Source organism: Rhipicephalus microplus, chromosome 3 (assembly GCF_043290135.1).
Source record: "Rhipicephalus microplus isolate Deutch F79 chromosome 3, USDA_Rmic, whole genome shotgun sequence".
Taxonomy (NCBI): Eukaryota; Metazoa; Arthropoda; class Arachnida; order Ixodida; family Ixodidae; genus Rhipicephalus; species Rhipicephalus microplus.
In genome coordinates this window covers 49,660,285-49,680,276 of record NC_134702.1, presented here as the reverse complement: position 1 = coordinate 49,680,276, position 19,992 = coordinate 49,660,285, and the positions used below count along the sequence as shown (strand labels likewise).

General features: G+C 49.0%; 1 protein-coding gene across 1 annotated transcript in view; it reads right to left on the bottom strand.

Annotated features, from left to right (window-relative positions):
* The window catches only part of LOC119175083 (transducin beta-like protein 2), a 282,143-nt gene that overhangs the window by 11,829 nt on the left and 250,322 nt on the right, over positions 1-19,992 (bottom strand). Inside the window, exon 8 of the mRNA XM_037426315.2 lies at positions 14,382-14,576. Coding sequence (XP_037282212.2) covers positions 14,382-14,576 — 195 coding nt within the window. The remainder of the gene's footprint in view (positions 1-14,381; positions 14,577-19,992) is intronic.

The window sequence follows — 19,992 nt, the reverse complement described above, 5'->3', positions numbered from 1 at the left end:
CACCATTTTCACGAGGGCCTTAACGACAACCTTTCTAGAGCGGTGTGGCGTGAAATTATTGCATAGTTCAGTCTACCATCCGCAGTCGAACTCGATAGAAAAGCTTCACTCCGTGATGGAGCGAGTGTTAAGAGCCAACCTGTGCTTAGTTCACCGGACTACTCGAGGCCTTTCATAGTCCAATGCGACGCTAGTGATAGAGGCATGGGGGCAGTTCTTAGTCAAAGGGATGAGGGGGATCAAGAGCATCCCGTCCTCTATGTTGGCCGGAAACTCACCCTTCGCGAGCAGGTTTACAGCGCTAGCGAAAAGGAATGTGCGTGCTTGGTTTGGGCAGTCCAGAAACTGGCTTGTTATATTGCCGGAAGCAAGTTCATTGTGGAAGTGGACCACTGTCCTCTCACCTGGCTACAGACCATGTCCTCTAAGAACGGCCGCCTGCTGCGTTGGAGCCTCGTTTTGCCACAATATACGTTTGAAATACGCTACAAAAAGGGTGTACTCCATGGCAACGCTGATGGCTTAAGTCGATGCCCCTGACGCGAGAGAATGCCTCGAGAACTCTGGCATTTTTTTTTTCCTGACCTAGACAAGAGCTAGTGATTGTTTTTTTTTTACTCTTTTAGGTGTACTTGTTTGAAAACGTTGAAGACACGGCTATCCAGGGTTTCGGGTTCGGTGTGCTTCCAGTGTTGTTGTTTTGTGTCACCTTAAAGTGTGAGTAACATTTTGAATAAATTGTGTATTTCCTTTAATATCAGTTAAAGGGGAAAATTGCCTGGTGGAGTTTGGCGGAATTGTCCGGCGCTCACCGGCTGAGTAGTTGTGTTTTCATGTGCGTATGTGATGTCTGTTGAGCCCTCAATGAAGCAGGTGTTGCCCTCTACTTCATCAAAGACGGTCGTCACCAAACCGACTGCCGGCGATGATCTCTCCGGACAGTGGCTGCAAACCTCAGCCCATCGAGATCTTCACCCCCCCGCGCGAGAGACTGTTACGACCGGCCCTGGGGAGCCAAGCAGGAAGAGGTTGGGGGAGAACCGGTTCTTGATCTGACGGTGTCGTCCACCCCCACCTCCCCATTCGGGTTCCTCCTCGCCGGGAGAGCTCCGGGGTCTGCTGTGCGTTCGTGACCATGTTTGGTAACATTTTAGGGCGCCGTGACCATATATGGACCTCGTGTTGGGATGTGCCACTCCATGTGTTGTGAGGTGTGTTTCCCCCTCTCTCGTGGCCGAGGGGCCGGAGACACCGTATTGGCTGACGATGCGGACGGGGCGCCCAGTGTCAACGGCGCGGCGCTATAAAATGCCGAAGACGTTTTGTATTACACGCACTCTTCTCTCTTTGGGTCAGTTGACCACTTCTCCACATGTAAATAAATCTCTGTTGTTCGTTCGGGCGCTTCTTCTCGCTGAATTGTTGGACGATGAATCCTACGACGGGGCCAGCTACCGAAAACGAGACCGGCAGGACCCGGAGTCCCAACACCGGGAAGAGAGTGCGCGGACGGCCTGATCAGCCTGTTAGTTTCCCTTGAGTCCTTGGTGACCGGATGTCGCCACTGCTCATGTGTCGTATACGCTGCCCTCTTGCGTACCCACGTTAAGTGACGGAGGTAGCGTGCGTGCGCAGCAAACGCTACCTTTGTGTACTCTATTCGAAAACTACCTATAGGCGACTTCTCCAATAAAAAGGGAGGGCACTCCTCTCCCCCCAAACACACACATTGGCCGAGTCAGAAAGAAAAGTGACTACGCAATGGCCGCAAAAAACGAAATTGAAGTGTTGACGCGAGTGCATCTTGGGGGAAGTGATTTTAAATGAAAAGAAGAGAAAAGGGAGCCCCGTGACTGTCTCTCAGGGGGAGGACACCTCAACAGTAGCTCACGAGAGATGGGGGTAGAGAAGGGATTAAAAGGATAGGATTAAAAGGTAAAGAGATAGAGAGAGAAGAAGGAGGGAGCGAGGCGAAGGGACCGCGAACGACGGAAGTATAAAGAGAAGACAGGAAAGATGGGCACGGTTGCGGGAGTCCGAGGACGAGGCACCACTGGCGAGAGCTCTTGTCGGCGTCAGGAGATGGCGTAGGGCAAGTCCAGTAGGCCAGAGCTACACTGTCTTCGAAGATCGGCGTCAGGAGATGGCGTAGGGCCAGCACAGTCGGCAAGAGCTACGCTGACGTCGGATATCGCGAGTCCGACTGCGTCCTAAAACAGCCTGTCTTAAGCTTTCCAGGGATCAGGAGTATCAAACAATTGCGGGCCGCACGCCTACTCACTCGCAGCCAGCGTCCCGTTCATGGCTATGTTCATCCCACATTTCATTCTTTCATAACAAGTACGTTTGCGCGCTACAAAGGCATGACTGGTGTAAAGCATTGTTTTCGTGAGGCACCCCGTGCGGTGACCCATACATGTGTAGGCGCACAACATTGAAATAAAAAGAGTATTTCAGAATCGGCGTACAGATCGTTCTAATTTTGGAGATCGGCATAGACATGTTGGATAAAATGCTAGCCCCAAAATATTCTTCAGTAATGACTTCTATGTGAGATATGCGAGAGGGTTTTTCTTTTTTTCAGTGGTGATGTTGGCTGACAATGTGTACAAAGCATCCCACCGCTCTTACATTCTTCTCTGACACGGCCCTTGCAGGGATGAAGTCTGCGAGTGCGGCCCGCTGCCCGAGATGAGTTTGAGACCGTCGCTCTATATTGAACAGTTACGGTGCTGGTGTACGACTGAGTAAACTTGTCGGCCTCCTTCGATGATTATAGGAAGAATGGGAGCACCCTCATTCCTCCACCTCGTACACTGGCAACGCGTACTTCAATCGATCTGTTTTTTTTTTTCAAAAGCAACGGGAAAGCTGTTGCACGTGACATATCCACGGTACACAATGTGAAGTCGGCAAGCGCGCGAAACTGCATACACTGCTCGCGGTGTAATAGGTTGAGCAAAGCATGAATAATATATTAAATATATACGTGTTTTCCACGTGTTTTCCGCAACATACTTGTCTATAATCAGTCTGAAATGTGCACAAATGCAACAGCCGCGGCGGGGATCGAACCCACGAACTTGAGGATCGGAAGCCGGGCACTGCGACCGCTGGACCACCGTTGTGGACTACGGCGGAGCGTGGCTCCGCAGTAGTTTCTGTAGGACACACAATCGAATTCCGCGCCGGGATCGAAAACGAAAAAACAAACAAACAAAAGTTAACGAAGATCGAAGGACACAAAAGATGGCCATCGGCCCCAAATTGTTCTGGTCCCAGTCTATAGCCCCAATAAGTTCATTAAATATGTTTGCAGACGACTGTGTTATTTATACAACTGTCAGTAGCCCCTTGCATCAATCATTACTTAACGACAACTTGTGCAAAATTGCTGACTGGTGTGAGAGGTGGCAGATGGTTGTTAACTACTCAAAAACTTGCGCTCTTACAGTAACACACAAGAAAACTCCTCTTAAATATAAATACCATGTCCGTAACCAAAGTATTGAATTTGTTAATACCGTAAAATATTTGGGATTGACCATTAATGCGAAACTTAGCTGGGACGCTGACATCGACAAAGTTTGCGCCAAGGCCTACAAGAAGCTATGCTTCTTAAGAAGGAAGCTGAGGTCATGTGATTGAAAAGTTAAACTTGCAGCCTATAAAACCCTAGTTCGACCAGTGCTAGAATACGCATGCCTTGCGTGGGACCGATATTTAAAGAAAGACATAGATAAAGTGGAAAGGATTCAGCGGCTAAGCACACGGTTCATTTTTTCAGACTTTAGGCGCCCCTCCTCCGTTTCTGAAATGTTAAATAGATGTGAGATGGAACCACTGGAATGTAGGCGAAGAATTGCAAGGTTAGTCTTGTTTTATAAACTATACAACAATGAATCTGGTTTATATAAAGAATTGTACACTCTGCCACCTCCTCAGCACTCAGCAAGGTTAAATCATTCAAAAACTGTAAGACCATATGCTCCTAAAAATAACACACTCAAGTACTCCTTTTTTGTAAGGACCATTGAAGACTGGAATTCACTGCCTTCCGACTGCGTGCACGCTCCGACTTCTCCTAGTTTCGACCTCTGTCTTAGGAACCTTATGTAACCCTCTCCTGCTAGGATGGTGAAAAACTGTCTGCAGTATTCCTTAAATAAATAAATAAATAAATAAATAAATAAATAAATAAATAAATAAATAAATAAATAAATAGTTCGACACACGGCAACATTATCGGCAACTTGAGTAGTTTAAACTTGGACCACGCCAATCGGAATGCCGTCTCCACAGCGCGGACAATCGCACTGTCTGACATGCGAATGCAAGAGCGCGCAGCTGCAACAGAAAAAAAAAAAACAGGAATAGAGAAAACATACGGGTCGTAGTTATGACAGAACGGTGATTCTGGCCTTGAGCTGTGTGCTCGTCGTTAAGCGTGTATGTGTGCTCATCATACGCTGTACACACACGTCATGCATGCACATGCCGGCCAGCTGGAGATGCATGCGTGACTCACGCTTCGCGACAAAGCACGTTAGCCGGCTAAAGAGTGTGGAACCAGGGAATGCATTGACATTAATAACTTTTTTTGTTGTTGTTTCTTTCTCCTCCAATTTCCTTGGTCTAACGCATCAGGCGACAGATGGCAGCACGAGTATCAGTCGCGGAGAGTTTCAATACCGAAACGTGCTACAAAAAGAAGGCGACGAATACAAACTAAGCGCGCGCAGTTCAGGCTGTGCTTCATCGGTTGCCGTTTTGAAAGCGAACTGAACGATGGCACCGAACACTGCTTCAGTTTGCGTGTACGGCGGTTGTTGAGCTTGGTCTCCAAGGACGAAAAAAAAAAAAAGAAAATTGAAGCCGGTTGCACGGCGGTTAAATCCGAGTAAACGGTGGAACTGGCGAGAGTGCGTCACCACCTGGCGAACTCAGATTGAGTTCGTCTTTCTTCAACATAATAATCTCCTTTCTTTCTCTATTTCTATATTGCCATCTCTTCCCTCGCTCCCATCGTTCCTCCTTACTTCTCTCCCGTTCCTCGCTATGCTATACAGTACATGGTGATGCCATGGTTTTGCGTCTCACGTCTCCTCCTTTCTCACCTTCACATCACTCCTCAGTCCCACTTTCCTTTTCTCACCCCCTCGCTATTCTATGCCATGCACGGCTATGCTAGGAGCCGCTTGGCCCATACCCACCGAGTTTTCTGCCTACACGACACCGGCCGTACTCCCGAGTCCCTCGGTGATCTACGAGTTTAAGAAGTAGTGGCTGGATTCGGTGAATCTACAGGCGGCGCAATCACCTTTGCACGAAGATTACGTTCACCCGTTTGCTCCACTCGACCTCCCAGAGTTCTCGCACGGACCATTCCAATAAAGTTTTACTCAATTTCATATTTATTATGGAGAAAGAAACAACCAAAAGATATGAACATTCTGGAGGGGGCTTACGAACTAGATCCACCGTCACGCGTTTGCCTGGGCCGGGAAACGCTTACACGGAAAGTATAGCGAGACAAACGGGCTTCATCGCAGATACAAGCTAAAGAATCGTTGCAACACGTACGAGGTTTCATGTCGCACCAATCACTACACAAGAATGATAAACTGAAGTACCACCATGGCGAGTCGACGTACTCCTTGCAGTGCACACAACTGACTGAACTCGCCTCGATGCTCGTTCAATCCGACCCGCTAGCATAGCCGTAAATAAAAAAAAAAAACACATGTTCCGGACTCCACAGACTGCTTGCTACAGAGGCTTTATAGGGTTCGCCTTAGGTGACACCTGACAGCTCATTCAAGGAATCGCATCTGAGGGATCACCTGCTGGTAACTGAACTCTCGAGACTTTAGCGCTATTAAGTTGGTCGTAGGCGTTTTCTAGTACATTAAAGTGAAGTCGGAAAACGTTGCAAGGCCCTTATCCGTTGTTTTGTTAAAGTGAAGTCGGAAAACGTTGCAAGGCCCTTATCCGTTTCGAGCCATTCGTCTCTGAGAATATATGCAGCGCATCGTTACGCCATACCAACCAGACCCAGTAGAAGCAACAATGAACGTTATATATTGGAAATGAAAGTCGCTAACGGATGCGATATGGAGCAGTTGCAATCACATCGCGACTGACCAGTTGCTTTTCGACTAAAGACTCGTTGACGCCCTCGATGCTCATACCTTTGTGCATCATCCAGAATTCACGTCCGGTGGCATCACAGCTCGCGTCGCCATTATTGCCCCGCATGATAGGCTGACGTCCTGTTGCTGCGCATCTGATTGGTTCAGAGGATTGCGAGCTCAGCTGACAGCGACTGAGCCGACGCAGTTGCTTTGCGACCAACGCGACCTGTCGCTTTGCGACTAACGGGGTCGTATACGACTGGTGCTTGTCGCATGGTGTATAAGAGGCTCAAGTGCGACTGTAGCAGACTGTCTGAGATCCGTAGCCTAGCGACAGCGGTGAGCTGCATAGATTGTAGATTATTATAATAGACTTTAAGCGCAAGACAAACAAAGGACGAAGGCAAAAGGAAAAGGTACCACACTTAGTCTTTGGTCTTTCTTGCACTCAAAGCTCACAACTAACCCTCACAACTAGCCCACACATTCATTTTTTAGGGCTTTGTACTTAGCAGCCATTTGGATGAGCATTCGGAGCTCACCAACGATAATCGTGGAACAATAGTGTTTCAATTCAGAAATTTTTAGAAATGTGTTTCTATGCCACTTCTCAAATCGAGCATGATGTGTGAGGGACGTTGCTTATCGGAATACGCGTTTTAGAAGCAGAAGCAGTCACAGTTTTTTAGGCGGGACTATTTCTTTAGTCGCAGAGCGCGTTGGCTGCTGCGTTTCGGTCATCTGGGCGGGGCATCTCCTGTCTTCTCAAGTTGTACCCGACTAGAGAGCCATCAACGCCAGCCAGTTGGCTCCTGGCACGCACGCACGCACGCACGCACGCACACACACACACGCACACACACACACACACTGTGTGTGTGGGTGAGAGAGAGAAGGGAGAGAGAGAAATAGAGATAGAGAGAGGGAAAGAAAGAAAGAGAGAGAGAGAGAGAGAGAGAGAGAGAGAGAGAGAGAGAGAGAGAGAGAGAGAGAGAGAGAGAGAGAGAGAGAGAGAGAGAGAGAGAGAGAGAGAGAGAGACGCGCGAGCACGTGTTCAGGTTTTTTTTTCCCTTCGGCGGCGTGTGAACCGTGAGACGACGCCGAGACAAACAAAGGATCGCCCGAAAGAATCAATTGAGCGACACCTGTGCGCAGATGCAGACGGAAACACATATCGTATGTACGGGTTTTCTATTACTCGCCGTCCGTGAGCGTTGCCAGTACATGTGTGTGCAACAGGACGCGCCGCTGGAGGTGTAAACACAATCCGGCACCTTGGTTCCCTCCGCCGACGCGACCGGATGGCGCCATGCAAACAGATGCCCACATCTGTCGTTGCTATGCGGCCCCGTCGCGACAGGAGCGCGGTGTGTCTGGCTTGCGTGCAGCGCATATGGGCCCCATTGTATGGCCTACGAAGCCCCACCATATGCCAATGTTTTCCCAGAAGTACGTCGGAGGCAACTCGAAACCAACGCGCAACATAATTTCGCTCTGATGAGGCAACATGGCGAAACGAGACGTGGACGATGGACAGAGAAAAGTTTGTTTCGGTATTTTGTAAACGGCGTTGAGCATGAATTAACGAAGCGTTTAGCACAGAACACACGAGCAGAAGATCCGAGCAAGTGCTCCGCGCGAAACACGGCGATTTATACTAGACGTACATCACGAACGCGCAGTACTAAAAAATTGCCCCCACCTCCCCGAAGGAAATCGTGAGGAAAATGCATTTCTTGCGCCGAAAATGCACGGCGTAGTAATTTTAATGGCGGAAATTAATGACGAGACGAGGATTCGTAGCGTAGCTATTTATTTGCACATTCGTCAGCCAGCAAACAGTCGACTAGCGAGCGGACGGGAGAGTGGGGAGCAGGGAGGAGAGAGCGAACGGCGAGAGATGGAGTGGCGAAGCACTGCATCACATCGCTGCGCCGTGCTCCCTACCGTGCTGCAGAAACTAGGCGCCTTCTACCAACGCCGACTAAATTTCAAGGCCGAAAGGCTGCCGCAGTGACGTCAGAGGTTGGGGGCCCAGTTGCCCAACTGAGCATGCTCAGTAAGACTTTTTTTTTCCACATCTTTTATTCGGCCCAATCTAGCCACAGCAGCAGCTGCGAGAGCGGGAGCGTTGGTTCACCTAAAACGTGAACGAAACACAGGCTTTCCGCCGCGTTCGCGGCGTAACTGGGCCCCCACCCTCTGACGTCACTGCGGCAGCCTTTCGGCCTTGAAATTTAATCAGCGTTGGGTCTACCTTTTCTAACCACCACAAGCACTCTCTCCACACACGCGGGACCTCGGCCGAGCTACCGCGACGCCAGCGTCCTCTCACGCCAAAGAAAGCGCTCCTCCTCTCCACTCACTCTTTGCTACCCCGTCCGCACCACCTGCTCCAGTTACTGGAGTGAGGATAACGGGAAGGGCAGGGAATGAGAATGGAAGGGGAGGGAGAAAAAAGAAAAAAAAATTCCGCCATATCCACGAAGTGAATGATGGTGAGTGGGCGAAGCTCCGGAGGTAAACCTGGTAAACCATGAATCCTCTGTACATTTTGCCCACTCGATTTTATTACATCGCTCCCCCTAGCGTACGTCGCCGCACTAAATCGAACGATTGCCTTCAACCAATGACACGCGCCATATGTGACATCATTCCTATTTTATAGGATCTCGCGTCTTTCATCAACTACAAGTACCGCTTTCTAGTTTATAACATCTTGCATCTTTTCATCATCAGCTACAAGTACCACCATCTAGTAAACACTACAAGAACTAAACGAGAGGTGGCTACATACAGGAGACGGTACCGCCATCTAGTGAACACTGCAAGAACTAAACTAGAGGTGGCTACATACAGGGGACGGTACCGCCATCTAGTGAACACTGCAAGAACTAAACTAGAGGTGGCTACATACAGGCTACAGGGGACGCACAGCCCACGCCCTAAGGAGCTTCGCCCCTAAAAAAATGCGGAAAGGTGAGCAAACGGGTTGTGCAGTGCACGATAATTATCTTTCATGTAAGGACAACTCAACCGATACACTCACGGGGGAACCGGGAATAAACAGACAGAGTGAAAAAAAAAAAGAAAGTAGACTAAATAGAAAAGGGGGGGGGGCGTGAAATCAAGGAGAAAAAAAAAGAAACTAGCGAGATGGGAGGAGGACACGCTTCACCGTGGCGAGCGGCTTATAAAAGTCGCTCGGTCAATCTGGTGTCCTCAAGAAAGTAGCGAGGATAAGCGCACACACCCGCAGCTGTTGCTATGGGAGAGGGAGTGAGAGCGGAGAGATTACACCTACCGGCACGGACACCAACAGATGCCTGACGTGCCCCAACTAAGAAATTCACTAGCACTTAAAATTATGAAGGACGCTTTGTAGATTCCAAAGTATGTTCGGCGAAAGCGTGTGGCCATTCGACTCACTGTGCATTTTGCTCGTTCTGTGTTTTTTTTTGTTTTTTCGTTGTTTTTATTTTTGTGTCCACTGTGTCGTCACGTGACTACTAGAGAGTGTGAGGAAAGAGGCCACAGCTGGCACCATTCCAGGGCACAGACAGACGTTGGTAATGAATAACACTAATTGATCGATTTGTGGGGTTTAACGTCCCAAAACCACGATTTGATTATGAGAGACGCCGTAGTGCCATGGAGGGCTCCGGAAATGTCTACCACCCGGGGTTCTTTAACGTGCACCCAAATCTGAGCACACGGACCTACAGCGTTTCCGCCTTCATCGAAAATGCAGCCGCCGCAGCTGGGATTCGATCCCGCGACCTGCGGGTCAGCAGCCGAGTACTTTAGACACAAGACCACCGCAGCCGGGCCAGCAATAACATTGACGAAGCCGAAAGGGGAGGGGGGCCGTTAAACCCTGCCCCGACGAAATAAAAAAATAAGACACTGTGTATACGCTTACACATATACAAACACTCTCTCGCATGAGTCAAGGCTTGGTTAAACTAATGCTGCTTCTAAGCACCCAATCTAGTCATCTTTAGCACCCTCAATTATCACCGAACAAACACCGTTGCATCTGAACACGTTTGTTTTGCACATACTCAACCGTCTCGGACGACGCACTAGTTGCACGCTCAACAACAAAGTTTTCCTGCCAGCAGCAACTCGTGCAGCCATTATAATTAAACCCCTGCCCAAAAATATGCTGGCAGGAATACATGACGAGAGACGAAAGGCAAGAGCAGAAAACCTCGCAAAACAATTTCAGGATCGCCCAAACGTTCTGTATGTTGACGCCGCTCGAGAAGCGAGAGACCGTTACACCATATGCGCGGTCACCGGCAATGGGGAACTTGTTACTGCAGCCACCGTAAAAACGGCTTCAGCATTAAAGGCAGAAGAAGCCGCCATCGCGCTGTCCACCACAATTCCGGCTACCAATTTCATCCTGGGTCAGTAGGGTTGAGAGCTGGGCTAGTTGGTGAGACATCATTTAACCATATGGTGTAGTAGCGCGAATTCGACGGGGACGAAGAGGACAAGAAAACACGACACTCGCTACACTCGCAACTAATTTTTATTTCAGAAGCAGCACTTCATATATAACCCATAACCCTAGCGACACAGAAAAGAACTACGAACACTGAATCATTGCCAACAGAAGCTTTTGCGCAGACTCAAGCGATAGTACACGGCAGTTAAGCTTAGACACTTTTAGATGACATAACTAAAAACAGCCCTGGGTGACAACCTCCTGGGTGATTCATCCTGGGTGATTCGAAATGAGCGCTCATGAATTTTACGATGGGCTGTGTTGGGCCGATCGCGGCCAACATTATCAAAAATAAAAAACGAGACGATAAAATACAACTTATATGGGTGCCCACTCACGCGGGGAATCCAGGGACTGAGGCGGCCCACCACGTAGCCCGAGGTTTGTATCAACCGAAACGTGGGCCTCTCCACCCTGGACTTCCCGCAGGAAGGGATCACCACGTATAACGAAATTACAGCGTATTGCCGAGAGAACCGCAAGACATACGCGGCCCCGCAGGCAGATATGTCAAGGTTACGATCTGGAGGCAAATCCAAACAGATTCTTTGCCCAGCCCTCATCGGCTGTCTAAAATTTTTTTCCAGAAAAGATCACACCGAACTGCCGACATTGCAGCTGCGTGAAAGCTACCCAAAATCACATTCTTTGGGAATGCGAGGGTAACTCCCCCCACCAAGAACAATGTTGCCAGCTTCCTCCCTCGAGGCGTGGCAGTCGCTCTTGTCGTCAGCTGACTACCGTCTCCAGGCAGAAGTGGTTAACTGGGCCGTGGCACGCCACCACCCTTCGAACCACCGGCAAATTAAGTTTATCGACCTTGCTATGCCACCAATAAAGTTATTTCTCTCTCTCTCTCTCTTTTGAATAAAGCACGGAAAATACGAACGTGCGATCACTAAAATGCAGTAAAAAGATTGGTGGGGGAAAAAATGAGTTCCAGGAACAAGTACGAAACACGATCAACACGAAACGAACTCTCGTATTATAATGTGACGAAAGTTAAGCGAGGAATTAACAGTTTACCGTTGTCGTTTTTTTTTTTTCTTCCTTTCGAGAAAGACCTGTTTCTCTCCCGCCGGAGCTTGGAGCCGGGGGGCATGCAGACCATACACGTAACACCGCAGTCATCCACACGACTGTGGTCACGCGCCCCGCATCTTTCTGTACAAAGGCAGTGCGTACACAAAGAACGGCCGAGTTACGTCACACAAACGGCATAAGTACGCGTTGGTACGCGAACAAGAACGCTGCTTGTAAGCTCCCCCCAAGTTGTGGCGCGTGGCGCGCGTACAATACGTGCACCTGTTGCAACACGAAACGAATATACGGTGTACGGGGGTGTCTATCTATACCGGCGGCGGCTAATCAATTTCCCTGAAGAAACCGTTCTTTATTCCACCCTAACACACCACACGTACGCACTCGAACCTAACCTATAATATGCTACAACTCAGCCACGCACTTGCCAGTTGAAATCGTGCATTTCCAGAAAGCGCTCGCGAAATGAACGACCCTATAGCAGTTGGGGAGAGGAGGTGATTACGCAATGGCTGCATTTCGGGGAGTGTAGAATTACGGCACCAGAGGGCAGCACGCGGAGGTGCATTAACTTGACGCTTTGGTTTTTCTAAATGTTGGGGAGGTGCGCATGCAAAAGGCATACGATAATTATGACCGGCAGCTTACCGTTGTGCTAGAAACGAAGTGTGCGCAATTACTGCATTTTGACGGTGGCCACATACGATGTAGACACTTGGAGCAAAGAAGCTCGAGAATAACGTTAGTGTGTGTGTGTGTGTGTGTGTGTGTGTGTGTGTGTGTGTGTGTGTTTTGCGCTTCTTGTTCAAATGCTCGAATGCCCTTCTTTTACGATATGGCCATCGTAGGAAGATGTGCAAAGCTCCCTCTCGAGACATATCAAGGCATATTTAAAATCGCCGTAACGAGTAGTGTGCATAATGAGCTATTTCGAAATTGCACGAAACGTGAACAAAGAAGCGAAAGTTGCTCCCAGGCGCCGATTATTCGCGCCAAGTGATAACACGTGCAAACTTTTTTTTTTTTTCTCTTTACCCCGACACTCTAGATGATCGTTATATGTCACCTGTTCTATAATCGGTCTCTCAGCGACGCGACAGGGTGATATTACACACACGCACACATATATAATACCACCTCGTCGCCTCGGGGAGAACAGTTTACGCAGCAGTCTATTTTCTCAGTCTAGCTTACAGGGCCGCTTTTGCAAGAGAGCCGCACAACTCTCTTGCGAGGCGGCGTTTCGTAACCGAAGCGTACACAACAAGTTCCACACCTCGTGCATATACGACGCTGCCTCGCAAGTACAGTTAAGCGAGTCGTTCGCGAAGCAGTTCATTCATGTCCACGCGGGTTTTCATTGCGTAATCGACTATAAAGTATAGCGTTATCGAACACGTGTTAAAATAACGGCAAGGCGCGCGTAACCGAGAATCAATGTTGACATTACGTGATGCTGAGGTTATCAGGTAATGCTATTATAGCGATGCGGTCGTAACGATTACGTCACTATTGATATTTTTTTGTATTGAGCGGCTATGTTGAAAATGATTGCCAATTAAGAAAGAAATTAATTAATATACCGTGCGCACTGGTTACGCACTGCGTTACAAGATGCGATGCTGTGAAGCCAGGGCAGGAGCCGGCCACTGATTTAGTGGGAGGGATGGCGGTGAAGTATTACCGGGAAGGGGCTGGTCCTGACTTGTGTTTTTTAGCAGTTATTATTGTCATAAGAAGCTTATGACAGCATAAACACTGCTAATTTATGCTCAAAGGGGAATCACTCGTTTCTTTAACCTGTTTTCAAATAGTAATAAATTGCAGAAATTAAGACTAAATACGCGCTACACCACTACAGAAACGGGATACATTTTGCTGCGGTAAACTTTAGTTAGGAATGGGGTTGAGTGGCTGGTGCGAATACGGGTTGCAGGCAATGAAGGAATTTCTCTTTAATTATTCATTGCAAGTTTATCTTTCGCGCTATTTCCCAGATCTACGGATTCCGAGCTCGGCAACACTGGCGTGGCCATGGTTGCCACACAAGGCCCGTGCCCCCCTCCTGCCCCCAACCTTCTATACAAATTGCTGCAATTGGATAAGGCAAGCAGCAGACCCAACACGGAGAATCCTGTCCTGCCTCTATAGCAGATAACAGCATTTCGTCCTTACAGCTAGGCTAACATGTAGTACATTTCCGTCAATCTGTTATTAGGGCGTCAGCCGTAGAAGCCTCGCTAAGCACGGAAAGTGACTGTCGCCGTCGACACGATCGAGTAATGCAAAAAAAGAAAAAAAAAAAACAGAAAAGGCACCGTCACGTGATGACGTAAATATAGGTCATCGTAATGACGTCACAAATAGCCCTGATTCAAGACGTCATGAGGACGTCACATGGCGCGACGCCATATGAAGACGTAACGTGGAGTCATGGTGAGACCATCGATTTTGCAAGGATACCGATCAGGGAGACAGTGTGCAAAACGAAATGGCGGGCAGAAAGCTTGCAATGCCTCTGATCCCGGAGGTAATTCAAAATCAAAGCATTCTGGGAGGGGAAAGATCAGTGCATGTACTGGGAAGAAACCGAAAACGGATCTCGCCTTCGGGTCGTTTTAGGGCAATATACACGCACGTGAGTTTCTGAGCTCTCGTGCCCTTGCACACACACGCACACAAAGACTCACCGTTGTGCACGTGCTCCAGCTTTCCGTTGAGCTTGGCCGTTCTGCCGCAGAAGACGTGCACCTCGTCGTCGGTGGCGATGGCCACCGTGCGACCGTCGGGAGACAGAGCCAAGCAGCGCGGAGTGGCGCCCTCGCTGACGGGAGGGAACTGGCCCGTCGTCAGCAGGTACGGCTCCTGGCCCTTCTGGTATTCGACTGCGCAGGCGCACGAGAAATGATTCCAAGATGCACGAATAACTGAACACGCTCTATTCGCAATGAAATGGCACCGTCTGAAAAAAAAAAAGAAGCCCCATTTGCCCAAACGATAGCGTTTCCTAAAATTAACTATACAAGGGACTGCGATCGTTCAGCGACTGTGGGAACGATACGACACGGAATTGCCTAGTCTTCGTACTTGAGGGCGGCGAATCGCGCTTGTGGCTTCGTTTATTGCTGTGTTTCGGTTTAATGTCGAAGAAAAGAACGAATCCTTTTGAGCTTAGTGACCCGATTGGATGATTTTTGATATGTGGGGTTTAACGTCCCAAAACCACTATATGATTATGAGAGACGCCGTAGTGGAGGGCTCCGGAAATTTAGACCACCTGGGGTTCTTTAACGTGCACCCAAATCTGAGCACACGGGCCTACAACATTTCCGCCTCCATCGGAAATGCAGCCGCCGCAGCCGGGATTCGAACCCGCGCCCTGCGGGTCAGCAGCCGAGTACCTTAGCCACTAGACCACCGCAGCGGGGCGACCCGATTGGAAATTGTAAGCCTAAAAGATTAAGGTGGTGAAGCGCAACTGCTGAAACTTCACCGACTGTTGTTTCGTGACAATTCAGCTTCAAGCCTCGCGAAGCCAAGCGGAACGCAGAGTACGAAGACTATATAGGCAAATCCGTGTACTATACCCATGATTCCCATGCTCGCTGAAGCGCATTGCGTTGCCCCTCCCATATACACTAGCGCCACAGTTCCCAGTAGTGTATATATGGGAAACTCTATCGTCTAAACACCCAGATGATGTCATCCGATGGCGGGTAACGCATGGTGCGAATGAATTTGGTGAATCTGGCTTCCGGTAATCGATTGCGCATGCACAGAAGAAATGAAGAAGCGATAGTATAGCGATAGTACAACCTTTATTAACCATGAACCAGCGTCGTCTAGAAGAAAGGAGCTCCTTTCTGTCACATCATCGGGCTGATGTCATAAACGATGATGCACTATGTGGTTAACGTCGGCCGAACTTGCTTTCGGTACTGAAATTCACAAGCGCAGAAGAAATGAAACAACTATATACAAGATTTCCCGCTCTACGTCAATGCACCGCGTTTGGCAGAATGAAACATCCGCCTGCCACGGCATTCCGCCACATCGTGAGTGTGACGCCAGACAAAGATGAAGCATGTCCTCTATGGTTGTCATCAGTAGAGGTTGCTTATTGTAGTAGGGTTGACAGGCGGGCTAGTTGGTACAAATTAATAATGGAATAATTGGAAGCGCAAACCTTGGAATAATTGGAAGCGGACACGAGAGAAGAGACAAACAAGCGCAGACTGAACGCGGTTTTATCGTTGCTTATTGTACTCAACCGGGCAGGCGCAAAAGAGAGAAAGATAATGGAGCGAGATATTCGTACAAGCGTTACCAATCATTTGGGGCAACCGTTAGAAAACGCGTTCATGCGCAAAAAGATGGTGAAATACCTAAGTGAAGGTTATTGAAGGAGATGGCATGTCCACGATCGAGGTGTCCCTCACGTTGTAGCTTCGCAAGAACCGTAGTGATTTATAATGAGCTAAGTGTACGTTTCCAAATATTATGCAACATTTCCCCGGAATACACGTAAAAATTTCTCTTTCGCCGAACAAATACGAAAGGCGAAAATTCTGCAGACAAATCCACAGCACTGACCCTCAGGTCACGGGATCGAATCGGCCGCGGCGGCCGCATTTTCGATGGAAGCGAAAATGCTTGCGGACACTGTACTTCGACCTATGGCGCACGTTAAAGAACACCACACGGTCAAAGTTTCCGGAACCCTCCACTAGGGCGTCTCTCGTAATCATATCGGAACCCTCCACTAGGGCGTCTTTCGTAATCATATCGGAACCCTCCACTAGGGCGTCTCTCGTAATCATATCGTGGTTCTGGGACGTTAAATCCCATTGAATATTAATGCAGTTCCGCGGAGGAGGTGGTGCTCGCGTCGCGTACTCGACGACATCACAGAGTTGAAGACCTGAAAGCGACGAGCATGTAAGTCATCAATGCATCGACGATGTCATCGGCCCGTACAGTTCAGGAGAGCAGACTTCGACTGCGCCGTCGATGCCGCTCTGCGATAAGACGGGCCGCCCGCCAGCATGCTCAAAGCATTAGCCTTACGCGAGGGGCGACGAGCAGCGCTGATAGGAGCGGTATTACACGTTGGTACGTACAGGAGACTGGTGTGTGACCAGGCAGCAAATGGGCATTGAGCTGGCGGCTGAACGAATGGGCGACGACACATTAATTTCTTGCGGAGGCTACATTTGGCTTTGACCACGACTTACCTCTCATTTCGCACCAGGTGCGAGCCACAAGGACTGCGCCTTCGCAGAACGCTTAGCATAATGGACACGCGTGTGAACACGCCCTGGCCGTCCAGGGGAGTCAGACTGGCGCGCTTTTCAATATATTCGCAATAGGTACACACGTATACCTATCAATACAGCCACAAGGCGAGTCAGTGCTTTGTCAGTGGGTGTCCGTTGAGCAACACAGATCATGGTACACCATCTTACATGTACGAGAATACGAGCGGTTTACTTGACCATATCGCGAAGAAAGTTCTGGTGGAATCCCAGGTATAAGTTTCCATCGTCATAAGCTGATTGATAGTTTAAAGTATTCTGTGTACACAGGTCTAACCACCAATCTCCTCACGCCCTGCTTTACCTCTCTCGTTATCTCTCTTCGTGTCAACCGCAATGCGCAGAGCTGAACTTCGGGATGACGGAGGGAGGGTCAAAGACAGTTCGCACCGTTACACCCGAGAGTCAGCAGACCTGCTTTGAAGTCATGGGCCCCTTTATGCCTATGTTAATGGTTGCACTGATCAGGCTGCGTGATGGGAACATCACAGGGCTTGTCTGCTGCATACGTTCGAATCTGTTGTGGACTGCCCTACTCGTATAAGCATGCATAAAAATACGACAGCCAGGACCGCTGAATCTGTTGCGGTTACAAACTTCATTTAACGTCTTTAGAGGCTCCTCCCACCTTCTTAAGCGCGAGGACGGCGCAAGTACAACACCGGTGACAAAGGTGCGTTAGACGGTAACCAGTTTACCGGTACACCTATCTCTATCCCAAGCAAGAAGCATCCTCATGTACTACATCAACGCTTCTTTACTGTACGCACATTGCGCGCTCAGTGCATCGCTCTGTTTCTGTTCATCTGTATATAACAGCAAAGAGAGGACACAGATAGAAGGCGTGAAGAGAAAGATCACACATAGAAAAACTTGCGTCGAAGATTCCACGAAGAAAAAAAAGAAATACGTGAAGAAAGAAAGCGCAATGACGTTTTCCTGGATGGCGAGCGGTCAGTCGCATTTCGAGAGTCCCCGCCCGAGTCTTCACGCTTCTTATTTGCTTTCCTTGTTGCTGCATTCTTGTCCCCCCCACCCGTCGTCGACGAAGAAAGCGCTAAATTATGATGCCCGTGCCCCGCCCTGTGCCCCGCCGCGGTGGTCGAGTGGCTAAGGCATTCGGCTGCTGACTCACAGGTCCCGGGATAGAATCGCGGCTGCGGCGGCTGCATGTTCGATCGAGGCGAAAATGCTGTAGGCCCGTGTGTTCAGAAATTTGGCTGCACGTTAAAGAACCGCAGGTGGTCTAAATTTCCGGAGCCCTCCGCTACGGCGCCTCTCATATTCAAATGGCGGTTTTGGGACGTTAAACCCGACATATTATTCATTATGGTTCCCGTATAGAGGCGGTGGTCACCCCCTGTATATATCGTATCGCCGAGCTGCCGCACAGTCACTGCCAGGCCATGGCTGGCCCCGTAGACGCCACTTTGTTACTCTCCTCTTCCTCCTTTCTACCCTGTCAGATAAACGAACCAGGCGGTATAGCTGCTTGTCCCAGAAGCTTAAAAACAAAATTGCGCGTTTTGATCTCTCCCGCGCTCCTCCGTGTCTTCGGCGCTCCGAGAATATGACGCACCTATAGACGTTTCTTTTGTGGGCGCCACCATCTTGCTAGCGGGCGGCTCTTTTCTAGTCTGGCAACCCATCTGGCATGTGGGAAGCTCGCTGTTAGCATAGAAGGAAAGCGTGCGGTTGCGGTTTTATCGTTTCTTTTTAGTTTTTTACGCAGTGAATTTCGACAGAAGTGGTGCGGGTTCTTTAGAGTCTATGAGACGTTCTGACAAGGCTCAAGTCTTTGAGGGTCAATTGCTTTATTATACAGTGCCGCGAACAGTGCCTCTGTTGATGCATATTCACAGCACTGACCTTCTGCTCGAAGAATGCGCAGTCTTTTCAGGTCTTTCTTTCCCAAAGTGAGCAGCAGCACTTCGAGAGCATAGTGAATATCTTTTTTGGGCTGTAGTCATGAGCTTTCCTAACAAGATTTTTTTTTACGCCACACCATCGCATCAGCTACCGCTCTTGCATGAAGCCGTGCGTTGGAGTGTAGTGCACATGGTTCGTCTTTATTTCGTCGCACGGACGAGTTACCTTTACTGCGCACTAACTGCTGTCTAAATTGTTTATAGAATCTGAAAGAGAAACCGTGTCTTATTCGCTCGTTTGTTTTTACAGGTGTGCACTTGAAATACGGCTCTTACATCAAACAAAGCTGACGTGCCTGCGCGTCCTCTTTTTTATCTTCTTCTTTTAAATCGCGATTTCTGAGTGACTCTCGGTGCCGCAGTACTTTGACCTGTGACAGAGAAAAAAGGTTACGCGGAGCTGTTTATGGGGGAAATATTGTCATCGTTGGAATAGCTGTAGGCTGCGTACCTTCCGTTCATAGCCGAAGTCGAGCATCAGTGTCGAAGTCGTCGTGGTTCGTTCACCCGAGACGAAGTGCTCTGAACATACCCGAGTACTTGCGGAAGGTACAAAGTTTTTCTCCTGTTTAAGTTTGCAAGCCATAGAAGCTGCTGCAATTTGAAAACGATGCAACTTGAAGAGTCCACAGCCGCACAAAAACTCCGCGTCTGGTGATGCACGCGGCGTATTTTTTCCTACAGCAGTTTCCTGTTCCTGTAGTTGTTCATCATCATCATCATCAGCCTGACTACGTCCACTGCAGGACAAAGGCGTCTCCCATGTTCCGCCAGTTAAACCGGTCCTGTGCTTGCTGCTGCCAATTTATACCCGCAAACTTCTTAATCTCATCTGCCCACCTAACCTTCTGTCTCCCCCCTAACCCGCTTGCCTTCTCTGGGAATCCAGTTAGTTATCCTTAACGACTAGCGGTTATTCTGTCTACGCGCTACATGCCCGGCACATGTCCATTTCTTCTTCTTGATTTCAGCTATGATATCCTTAACCCCCGTTTGTTCCCTAATTCCTGTAGTTGTTACTGCACCCAAAAACGGCGCATCGGTTTCCTGATGACCAC